At 42.6% G+C, this 25948-nt stretch overlaps 1 protein-coding gene across 10 annotated transcripts in view; it reads right to left on the bottom strand.

Annotated features, from left to right (window-relative positions):
* The window catches only part of SLC8A1 (solute carrier family 8 member A1), a 409948-nt gene that overhangs the window by 31786 nt on the left and 352214 nt on the right, over nucleotides 1-25948 (bottom strand). For all 10 annotated transcript variants that reach the window (XM_067703172.1, XM_067703167.1, XM_067703173.1 and 7 more), the window contains one exon: nucleotides 13163-13438. In XM_067703172.1, coding sequence (XP_067559273.1) covers nucleotides 13163-13438 — 276 coding nt within the window. The remainder of the gene's footprint in view (nucleotides 1-13162; nucleotides 13439-25948) is intronic.

Raw genomic sequence — 25948 nt, 5'->3', positions numbered from 1 at the left:
TCAAGCAACAAAATACAAAGAAACTAGAAGGGATTAAAAATAACTGCATGCATGTGCAATTGACGCAAATTATGGACAAAAAGATACAAAAAGACCAAGAAAACTCAAGTGCCACTTCTGAAGAGCCCGGAGCAAAAGCAGGGTACTGTGCCTGCCCCCTGCACACAACACCACTAAAGGGGTGGGCAGAACACCTAAGCCAGCCCTCTGGCCCGACCACTGGACACCCCCCTAGCCTCACCCCGTATAAGGAATAAACTTGCCCTCCCTTGGCGAGTGGGCAAGCAAGGGAACCTGTTACTTGCTTTTGCTCCCCGCTGCTGCAGCAGGGGCCCAAATAAAGCCTTGCCTGAATTTCTTTTCTGGTCTCTGATCGATTTCTATTGATTAAGGGGGCCAAGAATCCTGGTTGGTAACAATCACCCAGAATATTTAGATGGGAGGAGAAGGGGTGTTGGGAAGAAACACTCAAGGCACTGACATCCTATCTGGTCAGAACAGATGGCGTGAGAGTGACAAGAGTACTAGGTACCAGAGAGAGACGGAAAACACCAGGTAACTCAAAGGCATTATTTGAAGTGGGGGGTCCAAGGAATGCAATACTTTTTCATAGTTTCTAAGACTAGAACTGTCTGGGTAAGTCTGCAAAGGGAACACCAAAGGCTTCAGTGATTAGGTGACTTGCCAACCATCAGTGCTATAAGGAGTCATACCACCCTATTAAAATACCCTCCCCACACACACTCGATTCCACGATCCTGTTTTGTTTTCTTAACAATATTCATCCTCACTGCTATCTGAATTTTATCATATTTTTGTTAAGTATCTGGCTTCATGGGATTAAATATCTGTCTTCTATTTCCCTCTAACTCCACCGTGTAGAACAGGGCCTAGCACTTAGTGTGTGCTCACTAAATATCTGTAAAATAAATAAATGAAAACGAAGGCAGAATGGCTCAGAAGCCTGTGCTTTGCCACTGTATCATATTGCTCCCTTTGTTTTCATTTTTAAAAATTTCCATGCCTAGTGACTGGTGAAGAGGGAAGACTGCTTAAATATTTGAGGATCAAAGATGCCACGTTGCCTCAGGGAGTCAGTTTGGGGGTTCCTCATTAGCTGTCGGTATCATCTGTCAGAAGAGTTTTTTAATTTTGAATATTACTAGTCATTAATATCCCCCCATAGACTCAGCTCAGGTGTAGAAGTTGTAGAAGATCAGGTTTAATTCTTACTCTTAGGACAAGAACACTTGGTATAGCAGAAGTTACTGACGTCAGGTTCTTGTCTGTGGTTTGCCCCCTTTCTCCCGAAATGTGAAACTCCAGAAGCTCAGAAGAAAGGGCAGGCAGTACCTGGAACCACTCCTAATGCAGCCTCACACTGAGAGCCGACGCCCTCTGAACAGCCGGCCTCTCATTTGACAAATGGGTTAGTTTAGGGGCTTTGCTTTGCCATATTTCAACCATCTGAGGCATCACCGTCCATACCTAGAATCCTTCAGAGCAGGACGTTTTCACAATCCTTGTGCACAATTATGATTATTTTTCTTTTGCAACTGTAAGTCAGGAATGAAAAGGTGTAATTAGTCCTCTCCTGGGCCCATTTGTGGACCCCAGTGGGGATCATTTTAGTTTGGGACTACAGCAAGCCCTGCTTGTTATCTCAACACATGTGGTGTTTTTTTGTTTGTTTTTTTTGTTTCTTTTTACAGAGGTAACCTAATAATAGCTTGAAATTTATGGAGGACCATGTCAAAAATCCCCCTGGGCTCCAGAGGGCAGGGGAGGGGAGAGGGGAGAGAAAACACCACATAATTTCCTGATTGTAAATAACTGAACCAATATAAGCTCTCTTCTCCTGGTACACAAAATACTGGATTTATAGGTGCTGAGCTAAACAGAGGTTATCAAAAATGGTCACGAATAGAATTGACATTTCTGGATCATGTGCCAGAAAATGTGGCTGAACCATATAAAGCATTTGATCGATTGAAATCCTTTTCTGGAATAAAGCAGAGTATAAACAGTCATGCATAGCTCGTGCTTCCTTCCTGCGGAGAGGCAGGATGCAAAGTCTGTGTGCTGAGGGGCAACAATGGCGTTCCAGCTGGCATCGTGCATAAATGCCAAGCACCGTGATTTCAGAGCCAGAATACACACCATCCCCAACAGATACTAAAATTCTTCTCCAAGATTACAAGATTCGCCTTGTAAATTGAGTTAGCATCTCATTTGCCTTTTCTAAAAATACCAAGGCACCTTAAATTTGTTTTGTTGCTCCTGCACTACTCATGACATGGAAATTAAATTATGCTTTTTTATAGCCCACAGTTTTTTAAGTTTAGTAACAATGTATCGTTCTTGGGGGGGCGGGGTCCTGGCACATGCCTCTGTTCTATAGGCCTCGGTCTCTGTTCCTAATGGTTTCCATGGATTTGTACTGATCCAAAGGCCAGCACGGTGATACACAGGGGCCGTGGATGAGAATAAGCAGCTGAAGCTTGCCTCCTTAGTACTGTGTTATGATAAACTAACTAAAGGACTTTTAACGTTTTTATTTTGTATTAAACGAGGTGTTACCCCAAGATTCATAGTGCTCATTCTAAGTACCACTGTGTGATATTTTCTCCCAGCAATCCCTCATATATGAGCCAAGGTTACTGCTGGCGGGAGGGTAATGGGACTGTTTTAAAAGGTGAGCAAATTCATATATGCACAAAACAATGAAGATGAAAAACGTCTCACACACGTAGACTGTCAACGTCTGTAGGGATTTTGTGATGAAATAAAAATGTTTAAATCTTACAGAATCCATGGTAAATCCCTAACATCATGTAGAACAAGTATAATTACTATCACATAGAGAATCCATGACATTTTGGCATTAAAATCGGTCCTCTTAAATATTGAGAACAGACAAATCTGTCAAGTCAAAAAGTATATTAGCGGTTATCTGGGGCTGGAGATAGAAACAGCGATTACCTATGTATGGCCATGAGGGGTCTTCCTGGGGTTATGAAACATTCTAAACCTGGATCAGGTTGTAACGGTTGCACAACACAGTAAATTTACTAAAAAAAAAAAAAAAAAAATCACTGAATTGTATACTTCAAATGGGTGAATTTTATGGTATATAAATTATGTCTCAATAAAGTTGCTTAAAAATGCAGGCTGGGGCTTGAATTTAAAAGAAAAGAAAAAAACAGTGGCCCTTGAAAACTGTCATTTTCATTATCTTATTTTCAAATGTGCAAAGGGAGAAAGGAAAGTCATCACCTGTACGTTGTTTATCGGTCACTCAGTAAAGACCCACACTTGTTAATCCTCAGGAAGGAAAACACCTAACATGCTCTCCCTACACTTGACGCTTGCTCCCTTTGGAATACACCTTGAGAGAGAAAAGAGGAAGCTTACATTTGTTTATGACGCACATCCATAATCCCACGTCTCTAAACACAAAACACGCACACACACACGCACGCACGCACGCGCGCGCGCCCCTGAACAGCATGATGTTTCTGCCAGGTGTCCTTGCTTTGGCTGACCTAGAGTTTATAAAAAGGCCCAGTTAAGAGTAGGATGACATATTTTTAACTCCCCTTCCTTCACACCGTGACTGTTACGAGACAGTGAAGGTGGCTGGCATGCGGTTGGGACACTAATCCTAAACCTGCAAAGCTTCAAATAAGGCGTGACATACGCTGAGTACCCCTGCTCCCCGGACCACCTCCTGCTAGATGACAACCTTGTTATCACCCTGGCTCCTCCCCAGCCTTGTGTTCAAGGCCAGGTGCCCATGCAGCGCTGCCCTTTGAGAAAAAGAGGGGTTGTAACTGACAATGAAAAAAACTTAAAAGGATTGAATACAAACTCTTCTTTTGTAGAGTTTAAGTTTTGTAGAAGGAATAAAGGATGCAAATACAATTTTGAAATGGGTCTTTTCCAGGCTGGCTTTTACTAAATGCTTTTGGGCTTGCTGCATACAGTCTATTTTTAGTTGAGGATAATAGGCGTTTCTGGTGCCATTTATGGAGCAAATGTTGTGAAATCTGGTGTCTGGCTTTCCTTCATTTCGCTCTGTCCTTGTAAAGTTTTGCTTACGTAGGATCCCTTCAATTTTAATGACATCACCCATTCGTGGGAAAGTGCGCTAAAAGTACAGGGTGTTTTACCCCCCAACAGCTCCTCACTGGTGTGAGGTTAAGATAAGTTTCCATGAAAAGACATTTGAGTGACTGGGGTGGCCCAGGGCTGCTCCTCTGGCTGTGTCCCTGGGTGGCTTTGCCTCCTGGCCTGACTACAGATCAGAGGGCCCGTTTGCAGCAGTTCTGACCTTTCCTGGTGGCAAAGAAACTGACTGTGTATTACAGCATTTGAAAACAAAATATACCTGCCCTTTAGGGTCCTCTTGGGAGAACTGACACCATAGCCAGTGGGAAATCTTGGCTCAGAGTAAAGTAATTCTGTTTTCATTCCCATTTAAGATGATGTGAAATGTTAATCCTCCAGTTTAACATGTATACACACGGGAGCAGTGACACTTCCTCTTCAACTTGCGCAGAGTTGAAATGCCAGTGCTCAGGGGTTAAAGCTCACAGAAAGTCAGAGGCACGGCAGGAGACAGGAACACATTTGGGGATGTTCACCTCATCAGAATTCTTAACATAGGATAATAATAAAAATAGCCTGAGAATGTTCTTGACTTTCTGTTTCTTCAACGGCTGCAATATAGCAGAGCTAAAAATACCGTGGGAAGCCTAAACCCATTTATCAGTACGTTCAAGGAGAAGGGGAAAGAGGTCTAACATTTTTTACCAGGTCCACTATATGTAGGGCCTTGCACTGGATACTTTATAAAGGCATTCTCATATAGTCCTCAACTCTGAGGTGGATTTTCATGTGCCCATTATCCAGGTTAAGAAACTAAGGCTGAGAGAAATTAAGCAACTTGCCTCTAGTAAATGGGGGAGGGTGGGTTTGAACTCAGGTCTATCCGAATCTAGAATTCATGTTCTTTTATACTCTGTTGGTGCATGTTCACTAACATGGCAGTAGAGAAGATTCTGCATAATTTTTCTGAGATTGAGACTGTTAACCAGTTAACCTGTGAGTCCAGCAACGAGAACACCGCATCTGTTTGAAGTAGTATGGAGAGGAAGTGATTCAATCAGTCTGATTCCACCTCCAAGGTAGCTCAGATGACTGCGGGAATTCAGAGTGACTGGGTACAATATCCCCTGAGAAGAGTTTTGTTCTGGGTGGGGTGCTGCTGTGTTGCCTTATGACCCCATCTCTTTGGTTAGCTCAGGGGCAGGCTGAGTGCGTATGTGGCTAGATGCTTTGGACGGTAACCTCTAGCGATCCTGCCCCCTGGGCTTCTACTTCTGCTAGAACACTGGAACTTGATTTCCTAAGCTGCCCTTAGGTCTTTGCAAAACATGACTGCTGAGAGAGCATCCCCAATACACCCTTCCTGGGCCCCACTGACCCCAGTGCCTGGGCAGCCACATATCACAGGCAGCTTTGGTCTAGACCTGGAATGACCTAACCTCCCGTGTGGTTTCGCTTAGCAGCCCATGGCTGTGCTGATGAAGGTTATCTTGGCATGCTATTTTTCACCAGCTAGGTCAGAGTTGAACATGTTTAAGAGTTTCCAGTCATCTTAGTATTTCCTACATATAAAAATTGAAACACTAAGAATCTATGGGTAGAAGATTAGGTCTTTATTCATTTCTGAAGTTTTTTGAAGCATGGACTCCATGAGGTGTTTGATGCCAAAGGGAACAATGATAGTGTCGGACCTCAAGGAGCTTGAGTATAATCCATTGTTGCATGCTTTAAAAATGGAAAATACTAAAATTAAGGCAAAAAGGGAAATGAGGGATTTCCCCCAAATTGTAAGCTATATGGGAAAGAGTATATGCAATGCTTACTTTGAAACTAAATCCCAGGTGGAATGATAGAGCGGTTAAATAACAGATTATAAGAAAGAGATAATATGGATTCCACCATTTACCACTGATATAAACTTGGATGAAATATGGTCAAATCATTTCTCTACAAGCCTTAATTTTCTCATGTACTGGTGCTCACTCTCCTATATGCTGTTAAGTAGCCTTTACACAGGGCCACCACTATATACATCCATGGATGTGGTACCCCGTACAGCTCCAGGGCATCATTTAGATGATGCTGAGCTCTTGAGATTGTAGCATACAACCTGTGCAACCATGTAAATCACTTCAGGATCCACTTAGAGATGAAGCAGGAGGACATAAATTGTAAGTAAATGTTACTTAAGCATACTCTAGACTATCTTCGTTTTCAGAGGTGTTACAAGTCAGGAAATTGAAAACTGAAAAAAAGGAATCAATTGCTAATATGTTGTTACAAAAACAAATATATTTTCTAGCACAGTGCCAAACAGATAGAAAAATCTCATTTTCAGGAGATGGGTCTAAGGGACCAAAAAACCTTGGGAGGAGGAAAAGTCACTTCAAATAACTTAATGATATAACCTAAACGATAATAAATAATGTATAATGTACAAATGGTATTTATGCCTAGCACACAGTTGGAGCTACGTAAGAAATTAAAAGAATTTCCTTCTCTGGTCATAAAACTTTTCATTCTCATTTTCTGATGGTTTCTATTCCTTTTTTGGCATTTTGAGAGTTGATCTCAGTGTAAATAATGATCATTATTTCTTGCATTTTATACCAACTTACAGTTTACAAAGTGCTCTGAAATCTGTATTACTTAAATCTCATCAACTCTTTAAATTGCCATGGGTTATTATGGCCATTTTGTAGGCAAGAAAAGCAAGGCTGGGTCAAGAAATTAATTCCAGCAACACAGCGAATAATGGTTAGAAGCTCTCTTTCCTGACTTCAGTTCTAAAGTTCGTTTCTATACCCTCTTGGTGTGTATTCACCAACACTGCAATCAGAGAACAAAGTGAACAGCTAGTATGGCTGTTTTATAGCATGTATTTCCTATGGTATATAGAAGTCTGGAAGTGGTAACTTAAAAATGACATACAATTTCTCTAAAGAAAGATTTTTTAAAGAGATTCCATATACAAAATAGGGAAACCCCCCTAAAATCGTCTATTTCCTACTCCTCCATGCCTTAAAATCTAGGGCGAAATAATTCCTACTTGACAGAACTCAAAGCATATTCAAAACACTGCAAGCAAACAGAAGTCTGACAATGCCAATGGTTAAGGGACAGCCTAGAATACCCAAGCTTTAAACTGTTCTGGTCCCAAGAGTAAACAACCAGTAAAGGGAAGATAAAGTGGGCGGTAGGCGAGCTTCAGGCACAAGCCCAACCAAGATGTATGGAGAAGGACCAAGGCAGGACTTAGGTCCAACTATTCCCAACTCATCAACATCTCGGAGTTTCCTCTGTCATTCAGGAGGAATACTTACTTCTATTTGATTTGATTGAAAAGGAGCAAGAGATGAAAGAAAAAAAATCCATATTTGGAATATGACGTAGAAGCTTGTCTTCACTTAATACGCACAAGTTTTACTCAAGTAAATGACTATGTGCTAAAAGAATGTCAATTACAGGTGGTCCCTGCTACAGGAAAGGCTGGGCTACAAGTGTTCCTTCTTACACTTTTTTTTCTCTTGAATTTTGAGCCTTTTTTTCCAGAGAAGGAATGTGATAATAACATGGTTATGAACCTATGACTGGCTACTGCAAAATGCCTATTTAGCACTTCATAGAGAATACCTCAAGTTTTTTGGGCTCCGGACGCGCAGGCTCAGCGGCCATGGCTCACGGGCCCAGCCGCTCCGCGGCATGTGGGATCCTCCCGGACCGGGGCACGAACCCGCGGCCCCTGCATCGGCAGGCGGACTCTCAACCACTGCGCCACCAAGGAAGCCCCCAAGAATACCTAAAGTTTTAACAGTACTGGACTGAGTTCTGGGTCTTGGAAGCAGAGATTATAGGAGAGAAAAGAATGAAGAGAGAAAACACTATCTTCCTCCTCAGTTCCCACCATAGACACAACTATGAATGAGAAAAAAATGTTTCTGCTCTGAGACTCTTAGTGCTCTGAAGTTTAGTTTTGACCCTTCTTACTACAGTAACCTACTCAGGTATACTCTACTCGTCAAAAATAAGCTACACTATAGAAATAGCTGTTCATCTCCCTTAATTCTAACTTTAATTCTTAGCTGAATCTATAAGGTGTTAGGAAGAAAGCAATCTGACAAACCAATTCATACTCATGTGTAAATGATTGTCCATTAATTTATAATATACACATACACAAACACATGCACAAACATAATTGCATTACTTATGTGTTAGCTAGGCATCATTCTGGGGGCCAGGGATATAACAGTGGAAAAGGGCAAGGTTTCTGCTCCCATGAAGCTTACATTTCAGTGAGGAGGGCTGGCCAATAATAACGCTCCAAAACAAATAAACCAACAAATCCACAAAGTTATAAATAGGGTGATATAATACAGGAAAACTGGGTGACCACTCTGCATTGTGTGGTTAGGGAAGGTCTCTTTGAATAGGTGACATTTAAGATGAGATATAATTGAAGACAAAGAGCCAGTCTTGTGCACATGAAGGGGAAGAGCACTTTGGACAGCTAGCACAACCCTGAGGAAGGAATGGACTTGGTGCATGAAGGACAAGAAAAAGGCCAGTGGGGCTGAAGAGCAGTGGGCAAGGAGGTAAACAGAACAGAAACACAGGAAGGGGCCAAATCAGTCGATCTTTGTAAGCCAGATTTATGCTTTTGAAGTTTATCCTAAGTGAAAGAGGAAGCCTTGGAAAACTGTAAGGAGAAATGTGGTCTGAGTTACATCTTAAAACAATCTCTAGCAGAAGCATGGAGACAGATAGGGGGCTACTGCAGGGATCAGATGAGAGAGGACGGCTGCCTAGACTAGCATGGCTGTGGTAGAGACAGCTAAGTGGGTCTGATCAAGATATACTGTAGAGGAGAGATCTGCAGGAGTTATGAATGGATTCACTGGGGAGGAGGAAAAAGGAATCAGGAACACCTGGGTAGATAATACTGTTTTCCTGAGAAAAGTGAGATATGGGAAGAATAGGTTTGGTTGAAGGATAAGGCAGCTGGGCAGTAGAAGCCAACAGTTCTATTTGGATATGGTAATTCTGAGCTGTGAATGACACAGCCAGCATTGATGTAGGAAGGCGGTTGGTATATGAATCTAGAACGCAGGGAAAAGTGGAGGCTGGGGAGCTACATTGAGTACTCACTGGCATATCGATGGCGTTTAAGCCTTGGATACTGGGATGATGGCCCAGGGGGTGAGCATGGACCAAGAAGAGGCCTGGGGACCAGGCTCTGGCTCTCTCCAACATTGAGAGGTGGCAAGAGACTGTTCCTCTCTTCTCCAGACAGGCGGCTCTGTAGAAGGGCCATTCAGGCAAAGAGGCTGTTCCTCTATTAACAGTTGTGGGTCTTTAAGGTCTTATAGGCACACCTGAGGGTGGTCAGGAGTCCTTTTCTGCCAGTAGGTTATAATGAACATTTCACTACCAGTTGGTATGAAGAAGCTCTGTCTCACCTGCAAAGTCATAAGCTCTTTTTTCCAAGATTTTGAATATGGTAAAAAAAAAAAATACTATTAATGACATACATAGATATTGAATCCTGCCCTGAGGCAGGAGGACTAATAGGGAAGGTTTTCAATGCCCATAAGGCCATCACAATCTAAGCATCTAAGTCTCACCTCCAGGAGGCAGCAGTTTACCAAACACTAGCCCAGAACCCTTCTGCCTTAGGAAAACTGTCAAGACTTCAGCCTAGACAAAGAGCTGGGCCCCAGGACCAATACAGATGAACGGTAGGGGTAAGTGAAGAGAACTAGTTGTCTTTTTTCTTCTACCTATAGCAACTGGGCTTCGTCACTTGAGAATAGCATCTTTTTTTCCCCTGATAAGTCAGGAGATACAATAAAGCAATGCTCTTGTTTATGGTTTCCTTTGCTGTGCAAAAGCTTTGAAGTTTCATTAGGTCCCATTTGTTTATTTTTGTTTTTATTGCCATTTCTCTAGGAGGTGGGTCAAAAAGGATCTTGCTGTGATTTATGTCATAGAGTGTTCTACCTATGTTTTCCTCTAAGAGTTTGATAGTTTCTGGCCTTACATTTAGGTCTTTAATCCATTTTGAGTTTATTTTTGTGTGTGGTGTTAGGGAGTGTTCTAATCTCATACTTTTACATGTACCTGTCCAGTTTTCCCAGCACCACTTATTGAAGAGGCAAAGTGAGAGAGTGGCATGGACATATATACACTACCAAACGTAAAATAGATAGCTAGTGGGAAGCAGCCGCATAGCACAGGGAGATCAGCTCGGTGCTTTGTGACCACCTAGAGGGGTGGGATAGGGAGGGTGGGAGGGAGGGAGACGCAAGAGGGAAGAGATATGGGAACATATGTATATGTATAACTGATTCACTTTGTTATAAAGCAGAAACTAACATACCACTGTAAAGCAATTATACTCCAATAAAGATGTAAAAAAATAAAAAAAATAAAGCAATGCTCTGAAGCATCAGGGTTGAAGAATAAAGTCAGAAATATTGAACAAGATGCTGAATGAACAATTGGCCGTTTTTGGCGGGGGGAGGTTTATATAGATATGATCATCTGAGATTATCTGTGAATATACTGTTTGGGGAGTATGCTACACAGTTAATACTGCAGCAAATTATAGGAATTCTCCCACTAACAGAGCAAAGAAATCTGTTTCCCGATGGGAAGAATTTACGGCAGTGTAGGGAAACCATTTTGACAACTAATGACTCGCTGTATTATCCCACAGGCTTTCTTACCTCTCGATACCCCTACCTGGGTTCTGAGCTGTTTTTAAATGGCAGAACAAATGACTCCGAGCACTAGGTTCACTGTAATCCACATTTCATGTTACAGAAAAGAATTTAATCATACGGCTTCCATACTGTTCAAAAGAGTTCACTAATACAAGAGATACAGAGCCATTTTGGCAGACTGGTATATAGAAAAAGGAACCCGCTTTGAGATACTGGTATGACGAGTTGAGAAAAAGAGAAAAACACCCCAAGACATTTTCAGGCCCAAGGATTTCATGTAGGGAAAACATTTTTAAAATCCCTTTTAAAGCAAGAGATGCATTCGGTAGGATCAACTGCTGACTTCTCAGAAAGGCAGGCTAATTTTGGATAAGTGTCGTGAGACCTGAGTTTGCCTTCATTACCATAATTTGCACACATTCTCCTCAAGCGTTAAACCCATGGTCGAGAGTGTGTACTAACTCGGGCACCGCTTGATAGTGATTTAAGCCTTAAGGCAAGAAGGCTCCCCCATTTTCCTACAGTAACCTCTGATAGAGCCATGGCTAACGATGGTGCTTAGTTCCTGTGGTTGTATACTTGTTCTCTAAACAAAGCAACTTAATATGAATACTTTAAGTTTTTCCTCTTGCTTGCTACATTTCTGGTCATTTTTGGAAAAAGTTAAAAATAAAGACCAAATATAGACCTGTTGGAACACCGCTGGGGTTGAGGGGGGATCAATCAACCCCAGTTGATCAGCAGTCAACCGGAAGACTCTGCACAGCCCTGCTCACTAAGGCGGGGAGGGAGAACACTCTCGAAATCCCTCAGCTCCTCCATTAACTCAGCTGGACCCCCAGAACCGTGCTGGGCCCAGCATGATCAGGACTCCTAAACAGTCGATCAGTTGTAATACACCATGTGCCACGGCTCACCAGGATATATCTGGACCTTTCATCCATCCTTCGTTTCTCAAGGGGTGAGGCGTCCAAATTCATACTCGTCAGATCCTCCTTAGCCATTCAACACCATAATCACAAGCGCTGCTCTTTTATTGAATTCCATGTCCCAGATGCTTTCCTAGCTATATAATTTTATAGGCGTTTTCTCCAATCCTTACCCTGATCCTGCAAGTTAATATGGTTGTCCCTATTTCATAAATGAAGAAACCGAGGCTCAGAGAAGTAATCTATCCATAGTCACTGAGATAATGAATATCTGAGAAGAACAGCCAGTGATTTCAGTCAAGAGATGCATGGTTTAAACTGTGCTTGCTTTCAGACTCAAAAGCCAGGTCGCCAACTATGGCAAGCGTTAGTAGAAGTCACAGCATTTTCATTAAGGCTGTGGCAAAGCGGGAAAGTGGGAGAGGAACGGCACCATCCGCAGGGCTGTATTTCCCCTCAATTCCTGCCTTTTCCCAAGCCCACTGCAACCCTTGTCATTGACCTTCTGTTGGTAGAGATGCAAGTCTTGTTGCTCTAAGTTGAGACTACACATCTGTCATGATGTCAGCTAGTGACGGGAAGTAGGTCCAGAACTTCAGTTACAATAAGCTCTGATGTGTATCAGAATCACCTGTGAGCTGAACACACATTTCTGGGCCCTTCTTTAGACCTTCTGACTCCATAGGTTGGCTGTGGGTCTCAGGCATTTGCATTTTTAAAAACAAACTCCCAGGTGATTCTGATGCCCATCAAAGTTTGAAAATTACTGCTCTCAATGTTATGTTCAGGAGGAGGAGATCTTACTCAGAAGAGGGAGTACTCATAACGAGCTACAGTTGCAGGCTGGAAGAAAAATTCAGCTTAGCGGGAATGCATGAAGGGATGTCCACCTGGCCTTCTTATTTTGCTCAGGATAACTTTTTCCTGTTCTGATCCATGTCTGTTTTCTATTTACTCCCATTAATGTTTGGGTCAAGAGAATCATCAGGTCTTAAATATTTATCTTAGTTACCCAACAAATACCGTGCTTCATCCAAACTTGACTAAATACATAGAAGACAGAAATTTTGTTCTTGAAGATAATTCTGTAGTTGTGTTTTTGAAAGTTCTAATTGTAATGGGAAGCTGACCTATCAATCTATCCACCAAATCAATCTGCTCTCTCCGTGCAGGCAGGCCCTCTGGGAATGCTATCCTGTCATGATGATACTGACCAGCTTTCTAACCTTGAGAAATGCCATGACGATGTTCTGGCGGTGACCTTATGCACAGCTCTGGGCTTTTGTCTTTCATAGGCCTGGTTTGTTAGCACGGCACTTGAAATTGTAGGAACAAAAGGGTCAAGAAAGCAAATGGGCTTCCGCTCCTGGGGGAATCACACAGGGATGTATTCATTACCTGGCACTGACGTTCCAAGCGCGACGAACACTACCGCGGTCACCGAATCCTTCAGGCCGATGGTGCAGCCGAAGTGGGAAGCCAGGTCTCCGATGAAAGCCGTCAGTATGCCAATCATGAGGATGGAGACGATGAAACACGCCCAGCCATTCCAGTATTCTGTAGGGGGGACGAAGGCGAAGAGAACCTTCCAGAACACAGTCAGAAAGTGCATCACGTAATCGAAGCAGGAGGGCAGCTTCTCCTCCCCACATTCATCGTCGTCATCATCTTCCCCTAGAGAGAAAGGAATGAGGAATATTTCATCAAAATCTGTGCTATCAGGGTTTTCCTCTCTCCCACTTTCTCCTTCCTAGGCCTGTTGGCCCTCCCTTGAGAGGTGGGTGAAGCTTTGGGTTTTCCAAGAGTCAATCATAATCAACCAAATCATTATTAAGGTACTGACATGCCCCCTCGCTGTGGTTCACGGATCAATAGCAAAACCTTAAGCCCCAACCAGTTCCGGTTATATGCAATCAACACATACTTTCTACTCCCACGTCACCTCCCGTGAGTATTGTCATTTCATGGAAATGAAAAGGATTTCTCCCCAAAGGCAGGAAAGTCGTGTGCCAGGCTTGGAAAAAGCCTCCTTTAATGAAAGATGACTGACAGTTCTTCTACCAGGATTCTTTCCTTCCAGCTTGGAGTCTAGCTCTGGGGATTCATGGCCATATGATCCTGTATCAGACCATGTTCTAACAGGGCCCTCCAGCTTCATCTCCTGCAACTACTTCAAACTCAAACTTCATCCCAGCCAAATGGAATTATTTGCATTTTCTAAAAAACTGTATGTAATGTACTTTCTCCTACTTTTGTCCTTTAGAACTAAATGTGCTTGGCATATCCTAATCCCTCCCTCCTTATCCTTTAAAAAAAAAAAAATCACTGCCCTTGTGAAACTTCCCCTGACCACCATCCTCCCGCCCCTTGCCCTCCAGCCTTCTGGGAACTTCTTGGGGCTTCCATAGCCCCCCACCCTCAACACTGCTAACACTGGATCACTGTGGTCCCTGAACAGCAGCAGGAGCACAAGGGAATTTTTTAGAAATGTAAATTTCTGGCCCCGCTGCATCAGAAACTAGGGGAGTGGGGGTAAGGTGGGAGGTGTTTGAACAAGGCTTCCAGGTGATTCTCACGCATGCTTAATTTGAGACCAGTCTCTAGATTGTACCTGTTCACTTTCCTTCTCCATTTGACTATGAGCCTGTCAAGGGCAGGAGTTTGTTCATTTCTGTGTCCTTAGTGTTTGGTCTAATCTCCAGCGCCTGCATGCACGTATGAATTTCCACTGACTTTATGTAACTACTTAATGACATAACACACACACATGTAACAATGTTGCCAAGTAAATTCACAAAGCTTACTACTTAAAGGAGCCAGGAAATTAACAGTATTCTAAAACGGAAACTTCATTTACAATGTGATACAATCCCCATTCACATATTTGAAAATTGAGCTACTGAATGTCACCTCTTCTTGAAGTGGTGGCTAGTATATATTTACATGTTTTGTAGCCATTTTGGAAAGAACTTCTCCTTGAGAGTTTGTTTCACCACTACCACCTCCCCGAACCTTGTCACCAGGGATCCACTTCCTCCAACCAATGCAGCCGGCAGCTGGTGAGGCTGTCACACTTCCCAGCTGTCTGCCCAATCTTAGATTGCCAGCATGGGGCAAACATGCGTACTCTTCATGAGACACTCCTTGGTGAGGCCCTCTGGAGCAGCACATAACTGGGAAACCCTCTTAAATCCAAGGAGCTTTGAGGAAAAAGTGCCTCTCACAAAATACGAGGAGTGTCTGGATTTGTAACTTGTCATCTTACAGGACGAAAGAAGAGGCAATGGTTTGCTCTTCAGTGAGTGCACGGTCAGAATTATTATGCACATAAACTTTGGGGATCTGCAGAGAAAGTAGCCTCTTTGAGGCTCTGGAAGGTCTCCAATAAGCTCTCGGGAAGAAGCCCTCAGCAGACGGATGGAATCACCTTTGGAAACGAACTAGGTAGAGGACTTGACTCAGGTCAGCTGATGGAAAAGTGAGTGACACACTAGAGTGAAAGAGCCTAGTTGACCACGTTAAAGTAATTGACCAAGGAGGCCATTAGACGGGAGTGGCTCTAACGCCTTAGTAACGGAATGTGAGCAAGCCGAAACCTCAGCCAGAGTCAATTCCTATAAATACATTTGTATCTGAGAAAATGAAACCGAGGAACCAACATTCACAAACAGCCCACCTAGGCTCTCCTAAGTCAGGCAACTGCTTAAGCTAGAGCCACTCAGCTTCCTTGCTTCGCTTCTGAGTCTGCTCTGTAAGAGGCTGTTCCCAGCTCCTAACGGCAGAGTGCCCCTAATCACTTCTGGTTTGATTCTGCCTGAGGTGAATCCACGTTTGCTCAAATAAACTCTTAAAAACTTTTAGTGTGCCTCAGTTTATAATCAACCATTTCCTACAGTGCTCACGCTGTATGGGTATTACATATTTCTAATATCATCCGTGCCTGAAAGTAGAAGATGTTTTTAAGTAAAAGCACATGTTGTGGACTGAATTGTATCTCCTCCAAATTCACATGTTGAAGCCTGACCCCCAGTCAAAGAGTGGGACTGTATTTGGAGACAGGGCCTTCAAAAAGATGCTTCAATGAAAACGGGGCTGTTAGGGTGGCCCTTTATCAAATCTGACTGGTGTCCTTATAAGGGGGAATTGGGACACAGAGAGATAGCAGGGACACATGCACATGGAGGAAAGACCACGTGAGGACACAGCAAGAAGGTGGCCCTTCCTTCCCCCAAGTCAAGGAAAGAGACCTTGGGAGAAGCCGAACCTGCCAAAACCATGATCTTGGACTTTTATCCTCCAGAACTGAGAAAACGCACTTCTATTGTTTAAGCTACCGAGTCTGGGGTATTTTGCTGGCAACCCTAGCAAATTAGTACAGCCCCTTTGGAAGCATCCTACGGCATAGCACTGACATATAGGAACAGCCACTCAGTGTTGCTATTACTTACTCCTTTCTTGTTTCCTTCCATTTCTTCTTTTTTCCTTCTGTTACTGAACCAGGTTCGTTTTGCCCCAAGCACAGCAAGCCAAAACGCTGAGAGGGTTTTTCCCCAAGGCAGCCAAGTGAAGAGACGGGAGAACAAGCCTCAAAGCTCCCTCTATGAAAGCAGAGGGTTCCGGGTATTTATGGGATGACCAATAAAGAAGCAGAGTGGTCTGGGGTGTGGGGAGCATGGGGAAAGGCGATTGGAAAAACGTGCGGTAACCTTGGTTCTGCTCAGGCGTACCTAAGCACGTTCAAAATGTCACTGAGCTAGCATCCACGCATGCCCAGAGGAGGGTCAGCGGTCCCACCCAGTCTTAACCAGCTCAGTTCCAACTAGACACAGCTGACTCCAAGTCCCTGAAACAACTTGGGCCAACATCTTATTGTTTAAGCTACTTGGAGGACCTGCAAGTCTCAAAATGGCCTTGATTAGTGAGGGCAGGTGAAATGGATTTGACTCTCAGTTTCACTTCTTTCACCTTTCTTCCCATTTCCCTTTTACCCTCCACTTGAGCTCCAGGTGGAACTCATTGTGAGAGCTGCAATTGTCAGTCCTTGTTTGAGGGGGGTAGGAAGAAGAGGACCATGCTAATGATTTCTCTACCTCCTTCTCTCCCTGCTTCCCAATCCAAACGGGGGACTGCACGTACCCCAGGAAAGCTCAGAAAAAGCACTAGACTTTCTAGTTATATTTATTTTGTATCTGATCCTTCAAAATATCTATATTTGTAAATATTTTATCATTTTATAGGGGGTATGATTAAAACAGTTTGGAAAACACTAGATTTTAATCAATCATTCATAGAAACACAGATTATTCTGCCTCTAACTCTACAAAATTACTTAATTTGGGGTGTCTAAGTCTCATACTGTGGAGACGAACAAGAAAACAATGAAGCTTCTGAGAAGAAATGACACTTATAAATTGAGAGTAGATGTCGTATTTGTCTTCAAGATGGAAATAATAACCCCTTTCCCATGAGGGATGTGCAAGGGAATAATTAGATCATTTCTGCAAAGTGTTTGAGGATATTTCAAGGTAATGATTATCATGGTAGTTATCATTATTTTCCTCCACTTAGGATTGTTACTGTGTTTCCCCATCATTATTTAATTACTTGGTCAAGATGCTGGGTCCTAAGGTGACATTCTTGGTTTTTAAAAACAAAATCTAATATTGCCCTCTGGAATTAACTTTATGACTTGTACGTGTACAATGCAAAATGTGTGTGTGTGTGTGTGTGTGTGTGTGTGTATGCATGCAAGAGAGAGAGAGAGAGGGAGAATTTCCTTCTGTAGGCTTCCAACATTATAAGGAATATTAAACATCTTAATGCTTAAGTCTGGACTGGGAGGCCCATCTGTTTTATTGCATTTGAAAGAAGAAGTGGCTTCCCATCTTTCTCCTGGAATCTCACTGCTCTTTATAAATTTTAATCTCCCACTCAGATGTTATTTAAATATTAAAAATGACCCCTGACTGCCATGTATGAGACACAATTACCTTGTCTTGGAGAAGGACAAAGAAATATTATGTTCATTCATCACCACCTGGACTGTACTTAAAAGTGTGCTCCTTGCAAAGAGCAGTGGAGCATTAAACACACACACACACACACACACACACACACACACACACACACACACACCCACACACACACACCCCTGGAGCATCTTTTATGTGACGGTAGAGATGACAGTAATTTGCTGGTATGTTTGCCAGCTCAGGGTTACTGGATGCTGCGTAATTCTTTCGAGTCTCTCTTCTGTATTAGCAAAGAAACAGGCAGGTTGGTGGGTTTCCTTTTATAGGATCCCAAACAAAGGATCCTCTTATCCCAGAATCCTTCATTTCAGCTTTATGGATTTCAGTAATGGGAAGATAACAAACAAGCTGTATTTGATTAATCCCTCCCATGGCTTTTTAAATGGTTTCCTTGATTCATACTGGACTTCCTAAATATAACTACAAAAGTAGTCTAATCATTAACATCACAGAGAGTGGACAGAGCATCCCTTCAACTACTGATATAATGGTACTTGCCCGGGCCCTGCTCTGGAGCATGAGAACAAGGGTACTGTCAGCACAATTAATTGATCAAGAAAGGCAATCCCTGGGCTTGGCACCTGCAGAGTACACAGCAGCTAAAGTAAACCAGGTGTTAATTTGTAGAGATGCTCAGGGTTTGGCCTCAGGGAGAACTTTAAGAACTAGAAATAGAGGCTGCTGGGGTATAATGGACATTTGGGTCTGAAGACTTAAGTCAATTTCTGGTTCTAATAGCTTGTTTGGGGGCAAGACACTTGACCTTCCTGGGCCTCAATTCTTCATCGGAAGAGTTTCCTAAATCCCACACACAGAGCTACTGTAAGGACCAGGAGAGGAAATGTCCAAGTCCTTTGTAAAACTGCAAACCCCTTTACAGACAGACATGCCATATTCCATCATTGTTATTTGTCAGAAGAAAGGCAGTAAATCAATATGATTTACTAAATCACAAATTATCACAACTAAATCATCACAACTCTGTAATGGAAAGCAGTTTAGAGAATCTTGTTAATCTGAGAAACTGACTTTCAATTCCTTCTAGATATTCATTTATTTATAATTAGTCCATTTTTATTTTGCAAGACTATCCTCCAACTATGAGAATAATGAGAACGATCAGAATGCTTTCCGGGAGCATGACACAATGGGTTTAGGATGGTATTTGTGGGCAACCACACTGCCTTCATGAGATCGTCTAAGCCCAATAAGTGTTACTCAGCGGCCTCATGTAATATACAAATCAATAACCATGAAGGTGGATCACTACAGTGGTTTTCTTCATTCTGTAGACATTGTTTTGGGCATAATTTCTTTCTGAAATTTTATTCCTTTTTTCCCGTGTGGTTGATTTGATTTTGTTTCTCTTTCATTTCTGAGCACAAAGATTTGTTCTCTTCAAACAGATTAACAAGCTAATTTGTTACTGAATGGGCTTTCTCTTCCATAGCTATCACTTTTTTTTTTTTGCAACCCGATATACAATAATTATAAATCAAGTTCTACTCTTCTGTTGTATATTTCCATTTCTCTTATTCAAAGGTTCTTACAAAATTACTAAATATTTTAAATGAAAGAAACTTTAGCAATCAGCTAATTTACCCCTTCTAATTTTAAGAGAACAAACTGAGAACTGATTCAACTGATGAATTTTTGTTCACCTGACAGAAAAACCCGAGCGAACTTTTTGGCCAAATACTTATTCCCTGATGCAAAGTAGAAGATGTCAGCAACTTTTCTTCCAAGTATATTGCAAGATAATTCCTTATCAACAGAGATCTCAAAACACAATTCACTCAAATTTCTAGATCTATGAGTTGCCAAAGCACAGGGAAAGAATACAGACATTTGCTTCTATCAAATGAAACGTGTGGGGATTAGAAAAATACCTGAACTTAAAGCACTGGAAGGGTTTCGGAACCTGCCCATGTCAGCTCCCTGTTTAATGGGAATTTCTTTAAAATCTCTTTGCCAAATAGTCACCCATGCCACACTTAAGAGTCTCAGCTATTAGGGAGTTCATAGTCTCACAATGCACAGTTTAACAGCTCTGGCTGTCAGCTTGGGCTGGTAGGTCCATTCATTTGTCCGGGTCCCATTCCTTAAGCCACGTGGAGTAAGTTTAATCGTGTTCCACGTGACATTCCTTCAGGTACTTGATGCTGACTCCTCTCATTTCACCCTCAGTCCTCGCTCCAAGTTCAGTCTGGCCATGCTCCTCTGAGCAGTCTGCTGCTTCTTCTTTTTTTAATTTTTATTTTCTATTGGACTCTAGTTGATTAACAATGTTGTGTTAGTTCCAGGTGTACAGCAAAGTGATTCAGTTATACACATACATGTATCTATTCTTTTTCAAATTCTTTTCCCATTTAGCTTATTACAGAATACAGAGCAGTGTTCCCTGTGTTATGCAGTAGGTCCTTGCTGGTTACCTATTTTAAATAGAGCAGCGTGTATGTGGAAGGGTAGGGGGAAGGGATAGATTGGGAGTTTGGGACTGACATGTACACAGCCTTCCTTTTTAGAATGCAGTGCGTGGAGCTGAATGCAACTCCAAGAGGCGCTTATTTGCCTGCACCGGGGAAGGTCTTTCGCCATCCTCATTCTGGTCACTTTTGTTAATGAACACGTTGGGGTGACATCACACATTGTCATACGAGTAAACCAACATCAACAATCCACTCTTCCGAAGACATTTCTAGGTCATGTCTTCCATTTTCCACACTAGCGTAATTGATTTTGGGGGACACAATTGTACAACCTTTCACCTATCCTTAATAGGAAGTGATTAAAAGAAGTGATTACTTACTGTCTTTTCAATCCATGTAAAACTTTGTCATGAGAAAACTCGAACCTTGATAGCATACCAGCTCTTTCTAAGAAGTGTCACTCTTGAAGCCTTCTTTAAAATGTATTTGGATTATGACAAAGTCTCTTGGTGTGGCTAGTTATCCTTGTGGGTGGCGGGCTGTGGGCCATTCTGATGGTCTCTAGTCTCACTGCCCTCATCCCCTGCAGCCAAAGGCCTGAGAGCAAGCCTGGTCATATATCAAGAGGCCCGTCTTTACTAAGTCGTGGGGATCAGAATTAGTGTGGAGACTCCACGCCTAAAATCCACTGTGCCTAGACACCCACAGCTAGGAGTATGTCCTTTATTCTAGAGACGACTTGACTGATCTCTAGTTTTCATTCTATTTCCTTGGAGAGATGCATTGGATATCAACATCATGTTGTAAGAAATATGAGTTCGAGACTGCTGTAGCTTTGTGACTTGAACTTCTGGCCTGTTCTTAGAGGGAGAGGACACCGATATAGGCCCTGTTAATCATCCCCACGAACTACTTCCAAGCCAGAGATAGCTATGGGCCATTCTGCCCCACAGGACCAGTGCGACTTTCACTCCATACTTGGGCGGTTAAGGAAAGGTGATATGTGACAATCCTGAAAGGGACACTTGAAGGCAGCTCACTCTCTGCGCATAACTTTCAACCCTGTTGGAAACAAATGAACCCCTGGGTGAAATTTTCCACAAAGAACAGAATGCTTAATAGTTGAGGTCATTATGGACCTTGTTAGGATGGTTAACACAGCACAAGAAATATCTAACGTGACAGAAATATTTCTCAGCAAATGTAGCCACTGTCAAAATGAAAAACGGATCCACTAAGGAGTTCTAGCTCCATGCAAGTTTGATTATTAGCCAAATGAATCAGTTCAAAGCTGAAACTCGACTGCTTAGCCTCTTGCTTTTTAAAGAATTCCTCTATGTGAGCTGAGGGCTCCTAAATGACTGTGGGCTGACAGAATTAGTCACATGTGGGTTTTGCCCCAAGCTTTATTTTTGCAAAATCACTCCAAGTCAGGCTGAGTCTTGAAATTCAGAGGGTCCTCTTACCCTTTATTGATTGTAGGATTGACAGAATTTCAGGCTCTTGCAATAAAGGAGCATCTTGCCTGCAGACTGGAGCACCTAAGAAATAAACCTCCAAAAAGCAGAAGTGATACTCAGCAAGTGTAGATGCCTCCTGCCAGTTTAGATGGTTTAGTTAAAGTGGGGAGTATGTGGGCACACTAGATTCCAAGACTGGACCCAGGGCTCTGATAACTCTTTGTAAATACCAGCAGCTGTGTCTGAATTCGCCTCCTGGAGTGTGGGAAGCTGAGCCTTGGGGGAACTGGGCAGCAATAACCCTGTAATTGTCAACAACAACAAAAATCAACATTATGTCCTAGGAAAATGTTGAAATTTATATAAACAGTAGATGTGTATCAAAGGTTGCCCCACATGCAGAGGAGCACAAAGACGATCTAGATTCTCTTAAGATGCTGCTGCGATTAAACTATAAATTCAGATTCACTTACTAAGTGCCTAACTACCTTCATGCATATGGGTCAATACACACATTCCACTTAATCTCCCAGCAATCTGGTAAAGTAGGTATTATTTTCTCCATTTTAAAGATGAAGAAACGAAGGCTCACAGTTTAAGTGACTTGCTTATGAGATTTAAACTCTTTCACTTTATTGCAATTACTTGACCCATTTTTCCCAGAGAAAAAAATCTCTGTGGTTTGTCCAGCAACAATCCAATCTGATAAAAATCTAAGCTCATCTGACATTACTTTATGAAAAGTGTAATTGGGAAATAACCTACCTCCTTAAAATAAACCCCTGCATATGCTACCGTGTATAAAATATTGAATGCTCTTTCAGGGAATGAATGGATGGCCCTACTTCCTTTCTTCTTCCTAAAGAGTCTGGTTTTCTTTTACTCTTTGGGAAAATTCTCTACTGGTGGTTTATGTCAGCCCTGGGGGGAAGTGGGATTTTCTTCATACTGTGGCAAACATCAATCTCTCTGCATAGAGAATGGAATGGACTCTAGATAGCTCTTGGGGAAAGACAACTCCCCTGCTTTGTGACTGCTTTCCTGGTCTCAGGACCACTTGAAGGGACTTTCTTCTGATCATGGGCTTTGTGAGTTGATCTGCCAGCAAACTGGTGATGAAAGTGGGGTATCTAGAAATCTCATCATGGCCTCGGTTTGCACAATACAAAGTGACTGCAATCATTCAGGGTGCACCTCATCTGCTCGTCCCTGGTCCCTTCTCTCTTGTGATTTTCATTGAGATGCCGGTAAACAGGGCTCTGCACTGACAGCAAAGAGGCTTTGATGATTTCCATGTTCTTGGGCACCTCACAGATTCATCTCCTGGAAACAAAGGCTAGCCTCAACTACCCTTCTCTTTGGTGCGGTTGAAAAGATAAATGAGACTTTTTTTTTTTTTTGCGATACACGGGCCTCTCACTGTTGTGGCCTCTCCCGTTGCGGAGCACAGGCTCCAGACGTGCAGGCTCAGCGGCCATGGCTCACGGGCCCAGCCGCTCTGCGGCATGTGGGATCTTCCCAGACCGGGGCACGAACCCGTGTCCCCTGCATCGGCAGGCAGACTCTCAACCACTGCGCCACCAGGGAAGCCCGAGACTTTTTTAAAGAGAAGTGAGAATCTTATATGTAGTGAAATCGGTTTTGGACAAGAGGATTAGCTCCTTAGTGGAATTCAGGTGGAGCATCCTGTTCCCTGACTGCACGTGAACACTTCCTTTAAAGGGTAGGCTGCCTAAGGCGGGTGTTGACAATCAGATTTGTCTGTTCGTCAGTGGATTTTTCATCTCTCGTAAAAAAAAAAAATCCTGTAATGGAGCTGTTTGATGCTTTTCTTTAATATAAAGCATCTTTAAAATATCCCTTCCCCTCTCATTATCAATGTCTGTGGCCTATTTTCCTTATTTGGTTAAGGCATGGAGAAAATGCTGTTACGTCTATAGGTCTGATCTCTAAAAGTATTTCAGGTCACTGTTTTGTCCCATAAGCCTAGGCTGAACCTCTAACCTGAACCAATATCCCTAGTAAAATAACCAATAAACCTCTTCTTCAAAGGGAATGCAGTGGTTAAAAGAGTCACTTCATTTGTACCATTCGTATCGGCAGTGAATATTTATTCATCATTTACATGTCAGGTACAGTTCTAGGCATTGAAACTGCAGACAAATAAGACCCCATAAAATGTCCATTCTGGTAAGGAGAGATTGATAGTAACCAAGTAAAACGAATGAACAAACATCATTTCAGATGTTGATCTGGGCTCTGAAGACACTGAAGTCAGAGAGTATAATAAAGAGTGACTGGGTTGTACAGAAAGTCTTCTGAGGTGGTGACCCGTGAGCTGAGACCTTAATGCTGAGAACATCCGGACGTGGAGGGAAAGCCTTCCATGCAGGGGAAAAAACTTATGCACAAGCCCTGAGGCAAGAGCAAAGTACGACGAATAAAAGTAATAAGCTTGTGGCCTACGGGCATTAGATTCTGGGATGCACAAGTGTGACAAGATGGAAAGAGTACCCATCTTGGAACCAGAACCTATGGGTCCAAGTGTGAATCCCAACTTCTGTTTCCCCATCTCGTAAACAGGTTCCTCAATACCTACTGCACAGGGTTGCCGTGTGAAGCTGGTGTGAACACAAAACAACTATTCATCAAGAGCAGGGCCATTCACTTCTTTGAATGCTGCTAAACTGTTGGCCCAAGAAAGTTGTGGTCTTTGCTTCACTTAATCCTGAAGCATCATGTCATCAAGAAACCCAGAGGTCCTTAGGTGACATCAGGGGACAGGCATGGAATAAGGGCAAAGGTGCTGGTTCCACAAACGCCAACTTGGAAAGAATAATGAGAGCGGTGCTATGTGGTGTAGCAAGTACCCTGGGTTCTGAAACAGGCTCTGTGTGACCTTGGAGGAAATTCTTTCCCTCTCTGGTCTCAGCTTCTTATTTATTCAAAAAAAGCAAGGTTGGACTAGCTGATCAGTAAGCTTCTTTTCAGGTCTGCACCAGGATTCTGGTCTAAGATGCTTTCTCAGGACAGAAGAGACAACACCCAGCCAGATGTGAACAGGCACAGGCAAGGCAGGACAGAGGCACGGGCTATTGGGTTTTGTCAAAGCCTGTTGGTCCAGGCAAGTGGCTTTTCACTGCAGGAGTCAGAATGACAAGGTTTTTATCAAGACGGAAGGCTGTTAACAGCAAGAATTAATGCTGCAAGTCCCTTTCACAAGGCTCCTCCACGTGTGTGTGTGTGTGTGTGTGTGTGTGTGTGTGTGTGTGTGTGTGTTTTGGGGGGGGATTGGTTATGTTTTCTCCTCCTTCCACCTCGCTGGATTATGCTGAAATGTTTCCCCCACTGGAAACAGTGTACAAAGGCTCCCGCCTTGGGATGAAACCCCCCTCAATACCTCGTGCATTGATTTGGAAGCAACAACTAAAACTGTATTCACATCGCAGCAGCCGAAGCCAACAAAAGAGCTACTGGATCCAGTGATGGTGCATTGTTTGCAGAGCTGAGCTGCTGCCTCTCCTCCAAACCACATTAGAGATGTGACTCCAGGCTTACAAATAAAAACGCTGAATCATTCCCAAGCCTTTGGTACAGTGTTTTCCTCAAGATTCTGTAATAAGCAATTTAAGAGAAAAACAGCCCAACAAGCCAGTATTCTTTTCAGAAATATTAGCTAAAGCCAGGGGCCAGAAAATAATTGCTTGCTTCTCCCGCCTTCTTGTTCTCTCACCGCTGTGTGGCTGGCCTGCCTCTTTCTGAAACTAAGAGTTGAAGCTACCTGATTCAACGTTTTATTCTGCTACCACTGACATTTTAAAGTTGATAGATATCCTAGATTTGCTTTATCTACCTACCAATAATATGGCCCTAGAATATCTGCCATAAATAGTTTCTTCATGGAACTTACCGTCATCCTCTTTGTTACTCATGCCCTCTGCTTTTCCTCTTTCTCATTTTGGATCATAAAAACCAGCCAAAAAACACTAAAATTCCACTAAGGAAACTGACAGAAAATGCAATTTAAAATATGGATTTGCATATCCAATTTGCATACGCAAAAATAAATGTATTATATGGGTACAATTACATGCATTTGTATATCTGTATGTTCTGTGTATATTATATATGAATTAAATGTGTCTGAAACTCTTTGAAATATGGCATATGTACGGATGAGGGTATGTATGTGTTTATACAGATTTTTTCTAGATCAGACATGGCAGTATGATATAGGGAAAACAGGCTTTTAATCCAGTTACA

Source organism: Pseudorca crassidens, chromosome 14 (assembly GCF_039906515.1).
Source record: "Pseudorca crassidens isolate mPseCra1 chromosome 14, mPseCra1.hap1, whole genome shotgun sequence".
Classification (NCBI taxonomy): Eukaryota; Metazoa; Chordata; class Mammalia; order Artiodactyla; family Delphinidae; genus Pseudorca; species Pseudorca crassidens.
The sequence above is the reverse complement of the archived record's forward strand: the minus strand, read 5'-3'. Positions and strand labels throughout refer to the sequence as shown.